Genomic DNA, 19,802 nt, shown 5'->3' on the forward strand with positions numbered 1-19,802 from the left:
AGCAGTCAAGATTTTGCTACTTTAAATGCCAAAAGTATATGCCTGCATATTACATATCTAGATATTTTCAGGAAAGTGAATGAAGAATGTGCGAACAAATGGTCTTATACTTTGATATTCAAAAGATTTTGTTTTGCTTACTAAATAATCCATTTCTCTATTTTTTCTTAGACTTCTTAACACGCTATTTCAATTATTACAAGTTGTTATTTAACTAAACTTAACTTAACCTTCCTCAAAATTAATATATACCTAAATAAACAATTTTTTATATACCAAAACTCCGTTTTTATTGATTGTTCTCACCATTTTCTGACAGCAGATCCTTCATTCATTTATGCAAATCCCAAAAAACAACTCGAAAGCTTTTAAATTAACTAATCGATCAAAGATTCCATCTAAAGATCGACATTTTCAAGATCAGTACATTTAAGACCCTGTTTTTTTTAGGGTTTGCGGCTGCCAAGTAAAATCCCTAATTAATATGCACTGATGTCCTTACCCTGCAGTACTTTCCTCCCTTTTTCCGAAACTCCCTAGTATTTCTCCACCTCCTCCACCCCTTTTTTTGTAGTGCATTTTTAATTACTTGTGTCATTAGGATCGGGGCACATGTTCAAACCGAACCGTTACAATCGAATCCCAACCACTTGCAACTAAGTTCCGAATTCCCAATTCCCAGTTCCCATTTTTGATTCCCACGTTGCAGGGTTACGAAATTCGAAATTCAAATATCTCTCATATGCCACTGTCATTTATCAGGACATGCGGACATGAGGCTCATTTGAATATCGGGGCACTGGAGCGCAGTGCCTTGCAGGATCTGCTACCCTCTTTGCCACACTCAAAAAAAATCCCCTTCAAATTCAATCTTAACGGGACATAATTTTCACATTAAAAAAATTGTTTTTAAATAATGTCTAACGCTTTTTAAAACAAATATAGAAAGTATGTTACACAAATGAACCGACTTAAAAAAGAATTAAATTTCGTTATTCACAAAAATAGTATTTTATTGTCTTAAATTTGGATTTAAATTGATAACATAATATATTTATGAATAAATATGTTTCTGTATTTTTGTTTTTTATAAGAAAAACTTATTTTTTGAGTGCATATGCAAATATTCTCCGTATCCTTGTTTTGCTCTGTATCTATCCATCAGGCGGCGAGTCCTTTTTGCATGCTTGGACGCTTATGAAAATGAACATGATATTCCGATTCCATTCCTCTTTTTTTTTTTTTTTTTGATCCGATGAACGTGCATGTTTGCCAGTCATTAAGCATTATTTTTGAAACCCTATATGGTGGGCAAAACCGTTAGATATCGGATCAGGACTCTGGGAACTAAGTTCGATCTCATGGGGATTAGTTTTACTTCTTCTACGATGGTATATTTGTTATTTAATATCTTTAAATAGCTGACGATTATATATTATATTTATGTTTATAAACAATAATAAAATAGCTGAAAAAGAGTTTTAAGTGACATGTAATTCACCATATTCCCATTGGCTTAACCAAAAATCACAACAATTAATTGATTTTCACAAATTTTCATATATTTTCGCTTTATATTCAGAGGCAATAGTTATCTCGCTTATCAAAACAACATTCGTACAAATTAAATCTATGAAAAAAATTGGTTACTTAAGTAAGCACATTAAAAAAAAAGAAATACATTAAAGTGGTTAAGAGATTATAAACTAGGACTGGCTCAACATTTAGCTCTTTATCAGGTTAACTATTTTTGTGTGTTTGTGTCTTAGTATCGGATTCGATTTGGTTTTTTATCACTAGATGACTTTCATATTCGCTTTCGTTCTTGGATTCCTTTTTTTTTATTTTTATTAGCTATTTACACAATGACTCAGTCAAGGCTTGGTTTAAAAAAAAAAAACTGCAAAATATACATAAAAATCTTTAGAGTTTTGAAATCTCAAAAAGTCAACCCGTTAGATGGGTTAAGGTAGGGTTTTAATAGAAAATAGACCACATATTTTAAAGGGGTTTTGAAAAACTCTAGAGCTTTCTGTGGCACCGACGCACAAAAAACACTTTTGTTATGCGTAAAGTGCCATTGAAATCTCTAGAGTTTTGAAATCCCTTAAAAATGCTGCCTAAAAGTAGACTTTAAAATGTTTAGACACCTTTATTTTGTGGGCTTTCGCAAACTCTAGAGACTTGTGATAGATTAGTGATTTGGCTACATGGACAGATTGGTGGATGTGCCATCGGATTTGGGCGTGTGCGCCTCCCACCAATCGATGGCATCGATCATGCTCTCATCGGATAGGCAGCCACCGGCGGTGTTGTTGTTGTTGTTGCTGTTGGGCTGCTCCTGCTGCAGGATGTCGCTGAATTCCTTCTTGAAACCGGGCAACACCACATTGTCGTAGAAGCTCACGGGTTCCTGGTCATAGAAAGCGGGTAAAATGGGCGAGGATCCAAGGATTTGGACCTGCTGTTGCTGCGGTGAGCTCAATGTGTTGCTGCTGCTGTTGATGTTGATGTTGCTGCTGCTGTTGATGTTGATGTTGTTGCTGCTGCTGTTGGAGTATTCCTGTTTGATCAGTTGCTGTTGCAGCTGGGCGGCACATGCCTGCAAGAGCAGCTCGTTTGCGGCAACAGGTGAAACTGGCGAGGAGCAGGGACTACTACTACTTGCCACCTTTTGTGGCACGGGCGATGGGGCAGCAGCAGCAGCAGCAGCAGCTGTTTCTTCCTGCTGACTACTTAAATCGCCCAATAACTCAGCCGTTAATAGTTGATAGGTACTAGTGCCCGGTATCCTGATGTACTGCATCCCATTCAGGGTAGTCAAACTGGGCAGGAGATCGGTGGCAAGTTGATTCTGATTCTGGTTAGGATTTTCAATCGGCAAACTGGGTAAACTGGGCAAACTGGTCATGCTGGCCTGCTGCTGCTCCTCCATTTCATAGTTGCTCAGGGAATCATCGAAATGCTCGTCCAGTCCATCGAACTCGTCCTTGATGAACATGAAGCTATCGTCACCGGAACCCGAACTATTGCCACCCTGGCTGTTGAGTGGCGGGAAATCGAAACCGAGCAGCTTCTCCAGACTCCGGATGTACTCCACGGCCATGCGTAGGGTCTCCACCTTGGACAGCTTCTTGCTGGCACCGCGTCCGGCGCCCTGTGCCTCGAATGCCTCGGAAACCTCCTCGGGAATCTTGTCGCGCAGCAGGGCAAACCCATTGTTGACCTGCTTCACGCGATTCCTTTCCCGGGCATTCCGACGGGCCACAGCCTGCGGCAGCGGCAATCCCTTTCTACCCGGAGTGCCTACAATGGCTTCGCTTGGGTTGCTTTTGCCAGCGTTTGGCGGTATATTTGGTGTTTTCGGGCCCGACTTTTCCCCAACCGATTTCTTGCTGACTTTGGTTCGCTTTGCAGGCACTGCCAAACTTTTGCTGGGCTGCTGATTCTGTTGATTTTGCTGATTCTGTTTGGACTCGCCCAGCGGTCGCTTCCTTTGGCTGGGAATCGGTGTGGTGCTGGCACTATTGGCCACGGCACTTTGCACAGCGCCCAGCATGCCAAAGTCGCGAATTTTGCGTATAATCGTATTCTGATTGGCAATATGCTGTTGCAGCGCATTGGCGCCACTCTCACTTAGGACATTGTGTACGGTTATCTTGCCAAAGGGTTTTAGGGTGGCCTTGGGCGGGTTTTCCTTGGCCTCCTTGGGCGGTGGGCTGAAACTCAAGGCAGCCATTGCGTTAACGATCCTTGTGTGTCCTACTAGCTTGATGGTTTCAAATGGACTGCCTTGTAATGTGGTTTAGTTTGGTTTAGTTTTGGCTTTCGGTGTTTTTTTTTTTTTTTTTTTTTGGGACAGCTGCTTGTGCTACTGCTGTGTGGCGTTCTGTGTCGCGTGCCCCGAAACTCCGAACTCGAACTAAAACGAAAAACTCAACGGAAGTGACTTCGTTGACTGACGAGGCATTTGAGGTCCTGCGTATCCCTTATGTAAAAAGGCCTCAGCCTGACTTTTCATCCCCTACACTGGGGTGTCCTTACCTTACCTTTCGATCGCACACACACACAGAGGCACACACAAATAACTGAAATATATAGTATTTCATATGGAGTACGGCTTTTGGGAAAACTAACATCTGATCACAGGGGACTCGAGCCAAAAACTCCACCTGGCCTAAGGGTGGATTTCGCCCCGTTCTCTCTCTCATTTCATTTTATTTTGTATTTATTATCGGGCATAAGAACAGCATGTTTATATACCGCCCCTCTCAACGTACCACTATATATATATATATAAATATATGCATATAATAATAACCATATATAGGTATGATCATAAACATATTGTATAGTCAGTAAGGGGAGCTTTGGCAGCCCTGGTCGCGAAGGTAAGTGTACCTGAGAATCCAGCGGAGCAGTCAGCACCTTGGATTCCCACACACACACACACACACACACACTAGTCATAGATCATATTGGTTCAATAAAAAAATAAAAAAAAAAACGATCTCTTAAAAGTTTTACAAAAATAACTAACAGTAAGAGTATAAAAAGTTGATAAGACTTAATATTTAGGGTAAATCAATTAAGTTATGTTAGATTGGATGCAAACGTTCAAGCATTTGTACTGTTTCCTAAAATTATTGTTTGGATTTAAATAAATATTATATCTTAATTGGTGAATTTAATTTTTAAGTAAATATGCGTGAAACAGAAAAGATCATTTGAGAAACATAATATTTAGGATATGGATGTTATAAAAAAATGATGATTTTAATTTGTTAAACATTTAAGCAATTTGTTGTATCATTCATACCTGAATTTCTTAAGTATTTATTTGTAAAACAGTTAAGAAATTTTTACTGTTGTGTCACCAAATCATTTGAGAGTTTCAAGGCAACCAGAACTAATTTTCAGCTATGAAGCAAAGACATTTCCAATCAATGAAAACTGAAAGCATAAAGGCCATACATCATCGAATCAACGACTTGTCAGTTTCATTTAACTTTCCACTTAATCAAGAGGCTAGCGCAGGACTATCTTTTGTGGCATTTCCCAAAGAGATCCTGGAAAATAAAACCAATCACGATCGGCATTGTGCGAAATCATTTGCCAATTGTCGGGGCTAATTAAGGGAAATTAAAGAAGGCGAGAGGAGCGGCAAGATCCTGGTGAATTTGTTCGCCCATAAATCCTAATTAAAATTGACAAGATGCGAGAAGAGCCGATCTGAGAATCCTTTGAGGGGTGAGAAAAAACACCCATCCTTTCTCCAGCTACTTACTTTTTTTTCCTTTCGTTGTGTTGAGCTGAAAAATCTCTGGCAATTAGTCTGGTGGGAAAATAAAATTTAACCAGTAGTCTAGTTTTTTTGTTCAGGGAAGCTTAGGTCTGTCTGTGGAAACTAGTTTTCGGTCCAGTGTGTGTGCTACAATAAACTTTTTTCGGTCGTGGCCCTCAGGTAGTTTCGAACAGACCTGAGTATATAGAGGAGTATTCATACGTATATGTGTGTGGTACTTGCTGCACAATTTATAAACTTGAGTTCACTTGAAAGGTTCAAGGAAACGACTGCGCCGACTACCGGTTTTTGATCCAGGATCTTGACGATCCTCGATCCTCGATTCTCGATCCTCGAACCTTGTTGCTCGTTGCCTAAAGAAAAAAAAAGGAGTCAACGTCAATGGTTGTGCGTACTGACGAGTATTATTCAAGTACTGAGGAGTCCTTGCTGCTCGGTATCCTTTGTTGTCCTTCAAGGCTTTGACTCGGTTGCGTCCCACTTTGACGACGCGACGCGACACGACGCGACACGACACGCCCCCTTGCCCCCCGCCCCCCTGACACGCCCCTCCTGCACTGCCAAAAAATTAACGGACAAACAGGAAAATATCCTAAGACATTGGCAAAAGTTTCCAGAATATATCCTTAAGCCATAAAACTTTAAAATTGTATTCGTTTCACGTTTAGTAAAGTGTTAAACAGACTTTTTCTATTCAGTTTAAATCTTATTCATGAATTAATCATTTTTTATAGTGTACCCAGCTGAGCTTTGTAATAAAAATAATAATAATAATCATAAATAAATAATAATGAATATATTTTGTTGCCTTTTCACAACAACCCCCGATGGTATTATAATTTGTCTGATTCTCAACGGGGTTGGAAAGTCTCATTAATGCAGCTCGGTTCTCCCTATAATTCTCCGTTTCTTACACTCTCGCAGAAAGGATATATTTATAATGTAAAATCTGACAAGATCTCTAATGGAATTTGGGTAAATAACAAGTCTTAAGGTAAAAACGACAAGTTGTCGTCTTTCGAAAGTTGTTTTTCATCCCTTAATTTATGGTTGATCTTTGTATATCAATTTAATAAATAAAATTTAAAAATTGAGCTTGCAACGCTTTTTCAACCCCCAAGGATGTCAGATAAATCTTCTAAATTTCACCCACTCCCTAGAAAACTAACATCCTGTGTCCAAAAACTCTGGCATTCTCGTCTTTTAGGAAATTCCATTTCATTTTAACTTTCATCTTTGGCGGCTTGAGAAAGTACAACAATTTGGGCAAACAAAAATTAATTTCGATCTTGGGATTGGCAAACGCTCCGATGGTTTCGTGTTTATTTGCATTTTGAAAAACGCATCGATTTCAATGGGAACAAAATTCTTGAATGGGAAAAGAAAGGAAAAGAAAAAAAAAAAAAGGGAGCATTGGAAATATGAATATAGATGATGAGTGAAATTCGAAATGGGAGTGAAAGCGGTGAGCAAACAGATGGAAAATATGCATACACGTTCTTTTTTGTTGGGTTTCACACTCGGCAATCGTAAATCAATCAGGCAAAGCAATCAAATCCCTTTGACTTTGATTCCCAGTGATCAAATTGGCTTGGCTTTTCCCATTCTTATTCATTTTTTCCCCCTCTTTTATTTTCCCATTTCTGTAACCGGAGGAAGGCGCCGAGTGAATGGGTCTACGAATAAGTAGTCCCCAGGACTCATGTCTTCATGTCCTCATGTCCTATGTGTACTTGTCGTCAGCTCAAGTGGATCCTTCTGGATCCTCGGCTCATTCGGCATCTGTGCGCAGTTGTGCGTTCATAAATCGCCTCATTGCCTCCTGTTTTCCTTTTCATACGATTTCATATGATTTCGTCTTTGGATTTATGAGTGGCGGAAACTTGAAGGAACGGAAGTCTCGCTGTGGAAGTCCTCGAAATAACTTCGGGATCAAGCAGCCCAGAAGGAAAAGTGACAGGACCCAGGCGAAGAACTCAACAAAAGGATCGCTCGGCGGGGGATCTCAATCCATTTCTGATTGTCAAATGGTATTAATAAAAATAAAAATTAAAACCTTTCTAATATATAATATATGAGAAGCAAGCTAAAAATAAACACACAACTTAACTTATGTTGTCATATCCTTAATTATTGTTTTACACCTCTAAAAGTTGGACATTTGTTTTCCTACAAATTAAATATTAAATATTTGAGTTTAACATTTTAAATTACGTTTTAAAACTCTTTTTTTATACTTTTAGATTTGGAAAAGATAGAACTTAATAAGCTTAAAAAGTTACATAGAATGAGTAATGGAATGTATAACGCTTTACAAAAAATATTTTTTTTTTTTAATTTTGTGATTTCTGAGTATAAAAATTTGATAATTTTTTGCTGTAGCTAGGTTAAACTCATGACCTTTTTTTTTATAAACAAAATTCTTTTAATTTTACTTATACAATGTACTTCGGAAAATGGCTTGCGCCAAAAGTGTGCGACTGCCGTCCAGTTTTCAGTGAACATTTTTCGAGAACAATGAAAAGCGAAAATTGTGAATTTCCCTAAAAAGTCGAGCGCAGCTGAGTGGAATGCTGAATTGTTGTTGTGCGATCGCGCACGTGCCTCATTGCCCTACAAAAGTGTGCGTGAGTGTCTGTGTGACCGTGCATGTGTATTGAGATTGTGCCCTACCTGGGACCCTATACACAGAAAAAAATTACAGCTCTATTTCAATTCAATATGAGTTTAATGTAAATATGTTTTTTTGTTGCTATTGCTTTTATGACACTGAAATGAATCTTATTTTGGCATCAATTAATCAAATGTTTACTTCTTGAAGCATCGTTTTAACCATTTCGAATATGGTTAGTTAAGTTATACATAAACATATTTTTATAACGTGTACGAAATATCGTACATTTTTCTTTCTGTGTAGGGAACACCATGACCATGCGTATATATGGGAGTATATGGTATCGGGGTCCTTTGGCGCGCTTTTCGGGGGTTGACAAAGAACCATAAATTATCCTCACCCTCTCTTGCACTCTCTCTCTTTTCTACACTCGTCCCTACCCGCTCACTCTCTCCCTCAACCGCTCCCTCTGTTTTGGGCCAGATCCTGTTCCGATCCTATCCGATCCTGGCCCCGATCCTGATCCAACCTGGGCATATATCGCTCAAGGCGCAAATGTAAATAAAAAGCGGCACGGAAAATTAAGCAATACACGCGGAGAAAATCCAATAGAATATTTTTCAAACTTATAAGCTTAAGCTTTCATATATTTTCTAATTTACATATTCACAAATAATTTTAGGCTCATTCTAAAATTACTCGAAAAATAAATGTTAAAAGCATTAATTACCAGCTTTATTTGGTGTACGTGCAAACAATTTATTTTATTTTAGTATTTATTTTAAAGGTTCAAAACAGCTACTTAACCAAAAAATAACATTTATTTTATACAGCATTTATTTTATAAGATTGCGCAATTTAAAAAATTAATCTCCTAAATTTAAAACCGAATCCCCATTTTCCCCTATATTTTGATTTTATGTGGCTTTATTTTAAAGTATAGATTTTAAGATTTTCTTGGACTAATTTTAATTAAGTCAATAGCATACATTTTTTAGCGGTGCCAGGAGTTTTGGCCGCAGGACATCGACCGGTTTGAAAACTGGGCTCGTGGATCTCCCTCGCATTTTGGTCTCCCTCTTCCTACCGTCTCTGTCCCACTCTAATGCCCTTTTGTTCCGTTTTATATGGAATATATATGCCGTGTTTATCGTGTCCCGTGCTGGGGTCGCTGATCGCCGGCGATCCTGCATCGTCATCCTGCCGCGAAAAACATCTGCTCCTGCTGCACACATCCAAATCGCCCCCTCTCTTTCCACAGCTCCTCTACCGTCTCTTTCTGCAACCCCTGTGTCAATCACGAATGTCCATAGGAAGGTCCTGCCGGATTAGGGGGTGTTTGCATTAGGGATCTACTCCGGTCCATGGTAACTTTCGACCAGCAACGGCGAAAAAAAGCTACCCAAAATGCGGAAATTCGGTGGGAGTTGCTCATATATCATTCTATAGGACCTCAACTTTTTTTTACTGCCTTTTTACGATCCGCGGCTCTTAAGGTTTAATGTCCTTTTCATACGTTATATGCTGTCATATTTCATTCTGCGTGTTTTTTTTTTCCGGGGTGTTTGTTTTCTTTAGTTTCTTTAGTTACGGATTGTTTATGGGATCGCCAAGGTTCTATAAATTGATAAAATGACTTGGCTGGTAATTTAATAAAATTTGTTCGGGTGTCCTTTTCTTAATGGTTCTGAATAGAAACAAATGCTAAATGCTAGATGCTAGACGATTCCATAAAAACATAGACTTATTTGTAAATGAAAAAGTAGAAGTGATTTTATATTTATAAATATTAACTTAATATTTGATATTTGATTTATCAAATCCTATTCAAAAATGCTGCAAATATTTAGAAAATTGTTTAACATGTTCTAGAACATTTTCCTTGAAAATAGAATAAATTTATAATATAATAAAAATAACATTGGCCTTGGTAGGGCATCGCAATGTCGTGGAGATCAAAACGTGCCACACAACATCCCCCTCGCTAGAAAAATCAAAGTTCCAACTACAACCCACAGTTATGCATGGGTAGCTGTTACTTTTGCAATCCGATGATGATGATTTTCGAGGGTGAATGCCCAAGGATCAGGAGCAACAGGATTGCAGGACTAGGACTAGAAATCGGAATCGGAATTCCGCACAAACAATGACGAACAATGGGCGAATTAATGCGCTAACAATCGCGAATGAAATGAGAAATCTATTTGAATAACCGATTACATGGCGAGGGGGTAAGAAAAAAAAACAAGCTTTTCAAAGAACTTGTTGCCCGGGGGTGCAAAAGGGGAAAAAGGGGGCGGGGCAGCGGGGTGCGCACGCGCGAGGGTCCTTGATAAAGGATTCGAATTGCCGGCGGCAAATGCAAATTACGTAAATTTCACCCTCTGCACACACTCCGCCAAAAAGTTGATCCTGCGCACTGTAATTAAAGCAAAAACTCAGCATGTTTTCACCCAACGAAAAGGGGACCGAAAATATGCCGCAATAACTTGACAAAATATTAAATATGGTACAATTTGTTAACAAATTTTTCAACGAGTCGACGGGCTAAGTACTCTTTTTTTAACCCTAAACGTTTTATCTAATTTCGAATGCCATTGTGACAAGTGCATTATTTTTTAGGTAAAAATAATTTTAGCACTAGAATAAAAATAATTTTTAATTACATGCAATATTGCCATTTATTTCCATTTTAAAAATCAATGAAAAATAGTTTTTCTTTCTTAAAAAGGTATTCGATTTTTAAACATCATTATAAATCATTCGATATTAAACCAGCTCTCAAAATAAAATAAAAAGTGAGTGTTAAGTTTTTTAAAATCTTCCTTTGACTTTGATAGAATTTCTTTGAACACATTTTATTTCCTTTTCCTAATAAACCTTCTTATAACATTTTTATAGGGCATTCGGGGCTGCCCTTCAGTTTCCACCACTTTAATTTAGAGAACCATGTGACCTTGCCCAGTCGGGCTTAACCGGCATATTAATGAGCGCGTGTCCCTATGCCTCCTTCGTTCCCCTCGAAACCCTTCATCTTTCTATATAGAAGGTAGCCCCTATACCATTAACCATCCCCTCCAACTTTGAAGTCCACTGATCGCACGCGCTGCCAGTTTTGAAGTTTTAAAGTCGCGCCGATCGCAGGTGTTGAATGAACTGGTTGCGTTGCGCCCTTTATATCATCTAGTTGGATAGTCGGGGGACTCAGTCTCAGGATCGGAATCGGAATCGGGATCGGACCCCTGGACCCTAGCAACACTTCGTTGATGGATCTTAATTAGCGCGAAAAAGGGACAGAAAAAAGGGATTCTTTTTTCGATGGAAAATATCCGGGAATTACTGACAAAAATGTATTGCAATAATATGCTTTACATAAAAGCTTTCAAATTGTTTTATTTATAATTTAGAGAAGCTTTTTATAATTTAAAAACTTTATTAAATCAATTTACAATCCGGCATGCTTCTTACTTTTAAATAGTTTCGAAACTGTATTATATATTTAATGTTCAAGTATATTAAGTCAAATAAAAATTGAATAAATATGATTAAAAAATGTACTACAATTATTATCTTTTAAGCTCTTGGATATTAACAAAGAAGTTCTAAAGAGTTTTTGGTCTTTTGAGAGACTAAAAAAACTGCTTGTTCCTCAACAAAAAAAGTACTTAAGATTTTTTCCGTGAATTAACAACAAATCAAAGAATTTACCAGCTCAGTCTTTTTTTAAACCAGAACCGTTTTAGATCCATTCTTCTAAACAATTTTTCGAAATCAGCTAGATCAATTGGAGTTTTTTGCAACAAAGAAGGATGTATTTTTAGTCTCTCCATTATTTATTCACCCTTTTTTGGAAAAACCCAAGAAAACACCCCCGCTTGTCTATCAAAATAATGATTGGGATTGCCGAGATGGTTTATTGATTCCCTGATTTCTGTGTCAAGCGTTGATTTCCTGTTCTCAAAAAAACTCTTTGAGTTTTCCATGCTCAGTTTCATTCAGGCAATTTGCAAAAAAGGGAAAATTTACGCGCCGCTGATTTTTCTCGTTTTGAAGCCGCATTTTCCATAGCATTGTGTTCGGTTTGCAAGCTGCGGTTAGACGGTCGAAAAGGATCTGGCTCCGATGAGGATTTAAATGCACTTGAATGAGCCTTTAAGTAGGTCCTGTCTGCAGGGACTCGAGAAATGCGTCAAAAGTGAATTGCAGCTCGAGGATTAAGCGATTGATGTCCGCCGACCCGAGCAATTCCCAAATTCCGGCGACATTAACCATTAATTGCTGTCGTAGCACTTTTGGCATGCGGCATACAAGGACTATATAAGGACTATATAGGGACTATATAAGGACTTTATTTTAGCCTGCGGGCCGAACAACTCCCCGCTGATAAGATAACCGTACCTTGTCCTCGTTGATCCTGCGTTTTCTGGGGACAAATTATGACTCTCTTGATTAGATTAGCCAAAAGAACACACTCCCCAGCAGCTGCTACTCATAAATTTGGTTTTCTTTATTTTAGAAATAGTTTTCAATACTTTACTAATGCATTTTGTAGCTGAAGCCAGTTTTCTTTCACTTTCAAACAGTTGTTAGATAAATGCATTACAAATAATTCATGCTAATGAAAAACTTAAATAAAATTAACATAATGTAATTGTAAGACCTATAATAAAAAATCTTTTAACTATAAGACTATTGGCACTGTTAAATTTAATACTCTAAATTTTATAAACTGTTTATTATAAATTGGTTTTTAGGTAGTTCCATAGCTAGAAAATGTTTTCTGTTATATATTTTTATAAAATATTTGTATAATCAAACGATCGGAAGAAAACCTGTGGCTTGTTGTTATAAAACATAATAATAATAGAAAATATGATAATAAAAATTTTAATTGAAGCCATTATCTTTTACATTACATTTTAAATAATTACAAGTTAGAAACTAGTTGACAAATTGTTTTTTTTATAAAATAGATAAATTGATTTAGCTTCCTTTTTATTTTATGACAATAGTTTTTTTTTTTTTGTTTTTTTGGCTACTTCACTGCCTATTTTGCGCTCAATGATTGATCAGAAATGTCCTGTTCTTTTGCAATTTCATGGAATTGAATTTCGGTAGTTGTTTTATTTGTCTTTTTTTATGAATTCACCGATCCTGGAATCGAATCACTCCCCTGTCCTCTGGACATTCGAATCGAAGAATCGTAGAGGCAGTGTTTACACAAAACATGACCAAACATAGCCAGGAATACAAAACAGAAAATAAAAAGGAACAGGACGAACGCCCCATGCAAACAATCGCATCCTTGGCCATTCAAGAAAACCATCTCCTCAACCATTGTTGCATATATATATATATATATTTTTTTTTTGGCACTTGTTTGTATTTCTGATCAATTAAAAATGTTCCCCCGCATTCTAGATGTTCGGGTCCATTGTTCCATCATTGCTTATTCACAGTAGTTCGTGATATTTGCTTTTTCCTTACTCAATTTCTGTTGACTTTGGGATCCGATCGGTTGAATGTGCCCACATGCTGGGTGTTTTTCACTGTGGGACAGGACCAAATCCAAGCACTGTGGAAAATTGTGAAAAATTGTGCATTGTTGTACAATTTCCTCGGTTAGCATTCTTGGGTATTATGCTGCATTTCACGGAAATTTCGTAGCAAATAGAAGAGAAGATTGCGCAGTTCTTGATTCGCACTTCTTGCATTATTTTTGGTTCGAATTTTTAATGGTACCCTGCAATCAATTCTTAAATCTTATTCTTAAGGCCAATTAAACTATAAAAATAAATTAAAGGTTTCTAAATTAATATTCGATAATTTGGGCTCAGTGTGATATATTTGAGAGTTTTCTAATTTTTTATTTGGATACATATTAGGCATTTATTAAAAAATGTTTGTTTTGGAAGAATTTATTTTTGGGATTTTTCAAACATTTTGTTTTAACTCTAATATACATTAATTTTTTTTAAATCTATTAAGTTATTAAAATAATTGAAATTCTGTACAGGGCATTCCCAAGTCCACAATACCCAAAAATGAAGACAGTTTCTTGTGATGCCCAGTGTGTTGGCCCATTTGAAAACTGCGCCCAGAATAATGTTTATGTTCGCTCTGGGACAGGACTTCTGTTTTATTCAGACGATGCCAAATCCTTTTTGAGCAGCAGCCAAAACATTTTCTTAGCTGCAGCAGCTCAGGAATATTGCGCAAATATTGCACTATTGCATTCAGCGTGTGTCAGCCTGTGTCAATAAGATATATCATCGATGTTTTCGTCCCTTTGGCATTGTATTGGGCCCAGCCACAAAAATGGAACAATCCCGAATGGCTGGATTGCCAGCTTCTGGGAATCCATTTGGTCCTCTTGATTCTCTCACGTTTGCTCTGCGAAAAAAGGTTTTCCACACTTTTTTTTTTACTTGTATGGTGTGTTCGTGATGTTCGATCGAATGTTGCGATTTTGTTGCCATTCGTTTTTTATGCAATTTCTTTGCAGGATTAGTGTCCTTCTCTAAAGCACTTCTGAGAACTGCGAAAGGATTAACCAGGGCAGTAGGGGCCAAAAACCCTTTGCGAAATCCGTTCTCAGGGTCTATTTTTGGTTCTTTATAAGATTTTTATATGGTTTTTCGCTCAATAAATTACTAGGCCTAAGCCTCTTGAAATTTAAATTGATAAGATTATGCATTCATCACTGATGGTTATCTATAATTCTATATAAATATTGGAAACAAACGTTTCTTTTAATTTTGTAGGAATATTCTTTTGAATAGAAAATTCTTTGGCTATGTTTAAATTGTAATCATAGCTATGATTTAAAAGTAATTTCTTTCTCACTTTAACACTTTAATTTTGTTAAATTCTGAAACAAATACTTTATAGATAATTCAGATCCTGGTCCCTGATCTTTTTGTTAAAGAAACCTGAGCTAGTAAACTCTGAAGAAACTTTATCGTTCAAAGATTTGTTTATTATTTTAGCCACACTTTTTTTTTTGCCCCTACATCTGCTAGAGCATAGAGTTTCGTTTCCGAATCGCTTGAATTATTACAGCACTTCCGATCTGCGAGCCATATACATATACATTTTGTGTTCGATGTCGCGTGTCTCTGGGCAAAAGGCGACACTCGACACTTGAGAGTCCTGAGTCTTGAGTCCCGAGTCCTTATCAAAACGTCGGCTTGTTTCACAAAGGGAGGAACATTCTGCTTCAGAGGAATTTTCGCCGACAAGTGTCCTTCGGTAGTCGTGAGTTCCCGTAACCCAAATCCCGACTCCTGAGTCCCGAATCCCAAATCCGATGCCCTCGCTGGCATGTTTGTTTATTTAACTGTTCACAAATTAGACTCCCTGGACGGCCGGCTATCTATCCACTTGACCATTTGTACTTCGGGACGCGCCTATTTAGATAAGGATATTCTCTCTGTGTCTGGAGCATCCGATCTGCGCTTCTGCCCAGCGGGCTGATCTTCTCAATCCCATCTTAATTGTTAATGCTGAGTGAGATGTTCTGTCCTGTCCGCTGGAGCCCAGCGACTCGTTAACATTTAGCCAACCAGTCGAGCAGCCCACTAATTAAGTCATTTTGCCAGCTCGTTACATGGACAGCGGGAAAAAAACAGGAGCACACTAGGAAAAAAAAAGTTAAAACATAATATATGTATCACATATATTACATACATAAAACTACATTTAAAATTTGAATTATTATTATTATTATTATTAGTATAATACATGGACACATGTATACATGGAAAATACATTTTTTCTAAACTGAAATTATGATTTATATATTCCTTAATGCATTCATTTAAATACGTATCAATTGTATTAAAATTATACATGGATCTGAAATGGAAAAAAATGTTTTCTAGACTAAGAATATGATTTATCTAATTTTAAATTGAAAAATAAATAAAAGTATAGCTTAACTTGTTTTTAAGTTAATTTTACAAAACGATCAAACTTAATGAAATTATTTAAACACACAGTTGCTAATCTAATGATTTCAGAACTTTAAGGGTACAAATATACTTTTTTTAAATATTCATGAAGTTCTTAAAATTACATTATTTTATAAAGAATATAATAACCATATAAAAACGATTCAAATTAAATTAATTATTTAAATTTAAATAAGATAACATTGGTAATACATATATCTATATTTCCGAATGTATAGGAATTTTCCCATTTTTTTTCAAGTGCCCTTGGCGGCGGGGGGCGTGGCTAAGGAATGCTCTAGGAGCACGTCGAAAAAAAAAACAAACTCAAAAAGACAGCATAAATTCCGCATTCAAATGCAGCGTGTTTCGAGTTCGCAAATCAGTTTTATAATGGGTCGCCGCCGGAGGATCCGTGAATTCATTCGGTTCCACTCGTTTGATGTGCCCTCGGCGCTATCGGAAGAACCTTTTGGGCTAAATCCAAGTGCGAGTGGAGTGAGGGGCTAAGGAGTGCGATAAACTGGCCAAGATTGTTGGCGGCTAATGAAGGCAGCGCGTAAAGTGCATGATTGGCATAGACCACACATTTAGTCCGGGTAAAAAAAGGGAAGCTCCCGCTTCCGAACACGAAAATCATCCTTCATTCCTCAGTTTTATTTATTTATTTTTTTTTTATTTTTTGTATTTCTTGCTTTTTCGGTAGCTGGTTAGAAGCAGAGACGGGGATTCCAATTTCGTCGGCTGTCTTGTTAGGCTAATTGATTTGGCTTCCTCTCGATGAAAGGACCACCTTGTGGCTTGTTCAGTATTTCCCCTAATTCCTTGGGTTTTTCGCAATGACCAAGCACAGCTCAATTAATCAGGCAAGGCAGTTGAGGCTGGCATACGTATACAGGTGTACGGGTCAGGGGAATTTCGAGGTTCCTTACTTGTTCCCGGAATGTTTTCCCCGCCCCGAACCGCCCCGCCCGCTTCGGACTATCAATGTCAACATATCAATTTCGTTTCGTTCATTGGAAAATGTCATCGAAAGCGAAATCCTATCTATTTTGGCTACTGATTGCACAATAAAACGCCTCCGATTCCAACTCTATCAAGTAAACTAAACTATAAACAAAAATACCCCTCGGTATTGCTCTTATAAATCAGAGGAAACTGAAGGAGGCGCAATCCGATGCCCACCTACTGTTTGGAATTCCTATCCCCACGACAGCACCTGCACAGTAGTTTTCTTCTTTTTTTTTTTTGTCGGGATGAAATCATATGGGAGATCTTGTACCTGTTTGGTATCTCAAGCGATATCTGCATCTGGAACCCTTGGGTTAATGGTTAATTAGAATCCAGCTAGATTGTCCTCGGGTTTTGGGCCCATAAATTCATCGCTTTGTTGTCGCTCGGCGATGTTATATTATTGTCATCGTCACAGCGGGAATATGGATCTTTTATGGGGATCTCAGCTTCTGTAATCTTAATGAAAATATTTAGTAACATAAATTACAAATCTTCTTTTTTTATCGACTGATGGAGTGGAAACTTTTGTAGCCGTTCGTGTGATGAGTAAATTAAGGGTCTTAAAGGGGAAAAGCGTTTTATTTTATTAACAAATGTACAAGAGTATTGACATGTTTTTACTAGGAAATTTGGAAGTTTGCTTACAAATGTCCTATTGTCTTGATTACACTTTAAATAATAAACTAACGAAATAACTAAATTTAATCGAAAGACCTTTAAGCTTAAAAGGTTACGAAAAGAATCAATATATTTAATGGACTTTTAGTTTTACTCTAATTTTAAGGGTTTTCTTGGCCAGATTAATTTTGGTTTAAAACTGCAAAATTCCATACATTTTATTGATTTATTAATACAGAATGGCCAAATAAAATTACTTTAAATTACTAATAAAATAAATACTTTAAATGGGTTTGTACCAGATATAATTAATTATGTTTACTTTAACTACCGCAAGACCCTAGTCCACTAAAATCCAAACAAGTCGTGGGGACCCCTTTGAAAGGATTCTCTTGCTGAAGTCCTGTGTTGCCCCAACCTTAGTACTCCAAAAACCAATCCACCTTTCCCCCGATCCAGGGTTTTTGGCCTGCGGCCGGGGCAAACGGTAAACGTTGCACCTGCCCCATGAGCGCGACGATATCCTGGTACATCCTCTCGATCGGAGCAGCTGCTCCTTTTCCCTTTTTTCCTGCTACAGGTGCGCGTGTGCCAAGAAAGAGGAAAAGACATGGCTACACGGAAGAAAAAGACGCGAATGAATGTAAATTGGTTCAGTTATTCGCAATGTTCATATAGTTTTAATGAGATTCGAATTTAATTATCTTTTACTTTACTTCTTGAAAGTAGTATATTTTATTCTTTTGAATATTTAAAATTTTCAACTTTATATAATTGACAGCGGTGTTAAGGCTTCAAAATATATAAAATAATTAAAACGGAAAAAGTCCACATATGATTTTTTTCTCTATGTATTCAAAAGAGGAGCCAAAAAGAGAGGACTGCAGGTGAAAAGTAAGGGAAAGGGAGATAGAAGAGAGCGTGTGCCCCTACGCTTATCGTCCTATCTATAATTTACATAATCCTCGAATGATCCCAAGATCTCCCAAAAATATGTTGGTCTAAATTATGAATATTAATAATTGCATAAAAGTAATTTACTCAATAAGTTAACAAATTCTAATCGCAAATATATAATAAAATAGCTTTTTGAAATTATTTGCTATTAAATATCTTAAGCAACGTGGAAACCAATTTGATTGTATGGTTAGAGTTCCTTGGCTATTTTTTTTTTATTTTTTTTTTTATTTAATTAAATTTAAAATTAAGTGATTTATGTTTTTGTTTTGCTTTAAAGGGTTAATAATAATAAAGTAAGTAAAATACCCATATTGTTTGTGGTACGAACTTATAAAAGTTTCGTAATATGTTTATAGTTTTATTTATTTGGCCTAACAAAACAAGAACTCTTGAATTATTCTTCTATTTACAGTTTCGTATTTAACTTAAATTTCAATTTAAATATTTACTGGTTTTTCTTTGCTTTCCGTTTTACATCTACAATCTTACTCACAAAGAAGAGGAAGAAAAATGTCCGAAAAGATGAGCTTATTCTTACATAGATCAAAAGCTTGCTCTTTGCTCTTCCCTCTCTCACTCTCACCCTCCAATCACTTTTCTGTGTTCTCGCTCCCGGAATGACGCCTCCTCTGCGCAAATTAGAAATAAATTACATTTTTATTATTTCGTTGCCAAATTGTGTTAAAATATCGATGTTTAATAAGTTTACAAGTGATTGCAGTGTTACTAAATAAGTTAAGTTGACTAGTTCGCTATTAAATGTTAATTTTCGGTGTTCTGCCTGCCAACACCGCCATCTTGCCATTTTTTTTTTATCTGGAAAGCCTTCAGCTTCCAGTTTTCTTTCCACAAGCTTAGCATTTCTTTAATTTCTGATTCGTTTGTGCTTAAAAAGTGTTAAAAACCTATTATTTATTGCAATATCAAGTGATTTTCGCAACGTATAATAAATTTCGTTTGAGTTTTCACTTTTAAATTTCTAATTTCGGTCATTTAATGCGAGAGGTGCTCCTCCGGACAAGCGCAAGTGTATTTGTGCGTTCATTCTACATCCATCTACATATATGTATGCATGCAAATGTGTACAGATTTATTGGAATGCAAAAGCGAAGGTGAGTCATTCTACATTTATTATAACTTTTTGCATGGCTATTTATTTCTGTTATATATTTTACATGATATGTATTAACAATTTAAATATATTTTTAATCACAAGGCCTATTTTTTACAGCATCATTAAACTTTTAAAGGGTTAATTACCTTGCGGTTCTTTTTACATCCATTGTATTCACATTAATTGTACAACATTGTTGTTTAAAATGTATTTAAAAACAATTAT

At 36.8% G+C, this 19,802-nt stretch overlaps 1 protein-coding gene across 1 annotated transcript; it reads right to left on the reverse strand.

The window, feature by feature from the left end:
• Window positions 1-1,544: 1,544 nt before the first annotated feature.
• LOC108137075 (achaete-scute complex protein T8) lies at window positions 1,545-3,903 on the reverse strand. Its single transcript, XM_017258580.2, has one exon. The coding sequence runs from the start codon at window positions 3,737-3,739 to the stop codon at window positions 2,207-2,209; it is 1,533 nt and encodes a 510-aa protein (XP_017114069.1). The 5' UTR covers window positions 3,740-3,903; the 3' UTR covers window positions 1,545-2,206.
• Between the last annotated feature and the right edge of the window lie 15,899 nt (window positions 3,904-19,802).

The sequence above is a fragment of the Drosophila elegans genome, unplaced genomic scaffold (assembly GCF_018152505.1).
Source record: "Drosophila elegans isolate 14027-0461.03 unplaced genomic scaffold, ASM1815250v1 contig_149, whole genome shotgun sequence".
Classification (NCBI taxonomy): Eukaryota; Metazoa; Arthropoda; class Insecta; order Diptera; family Drosophilidae; genus Drosophila; species Drosophila elegans.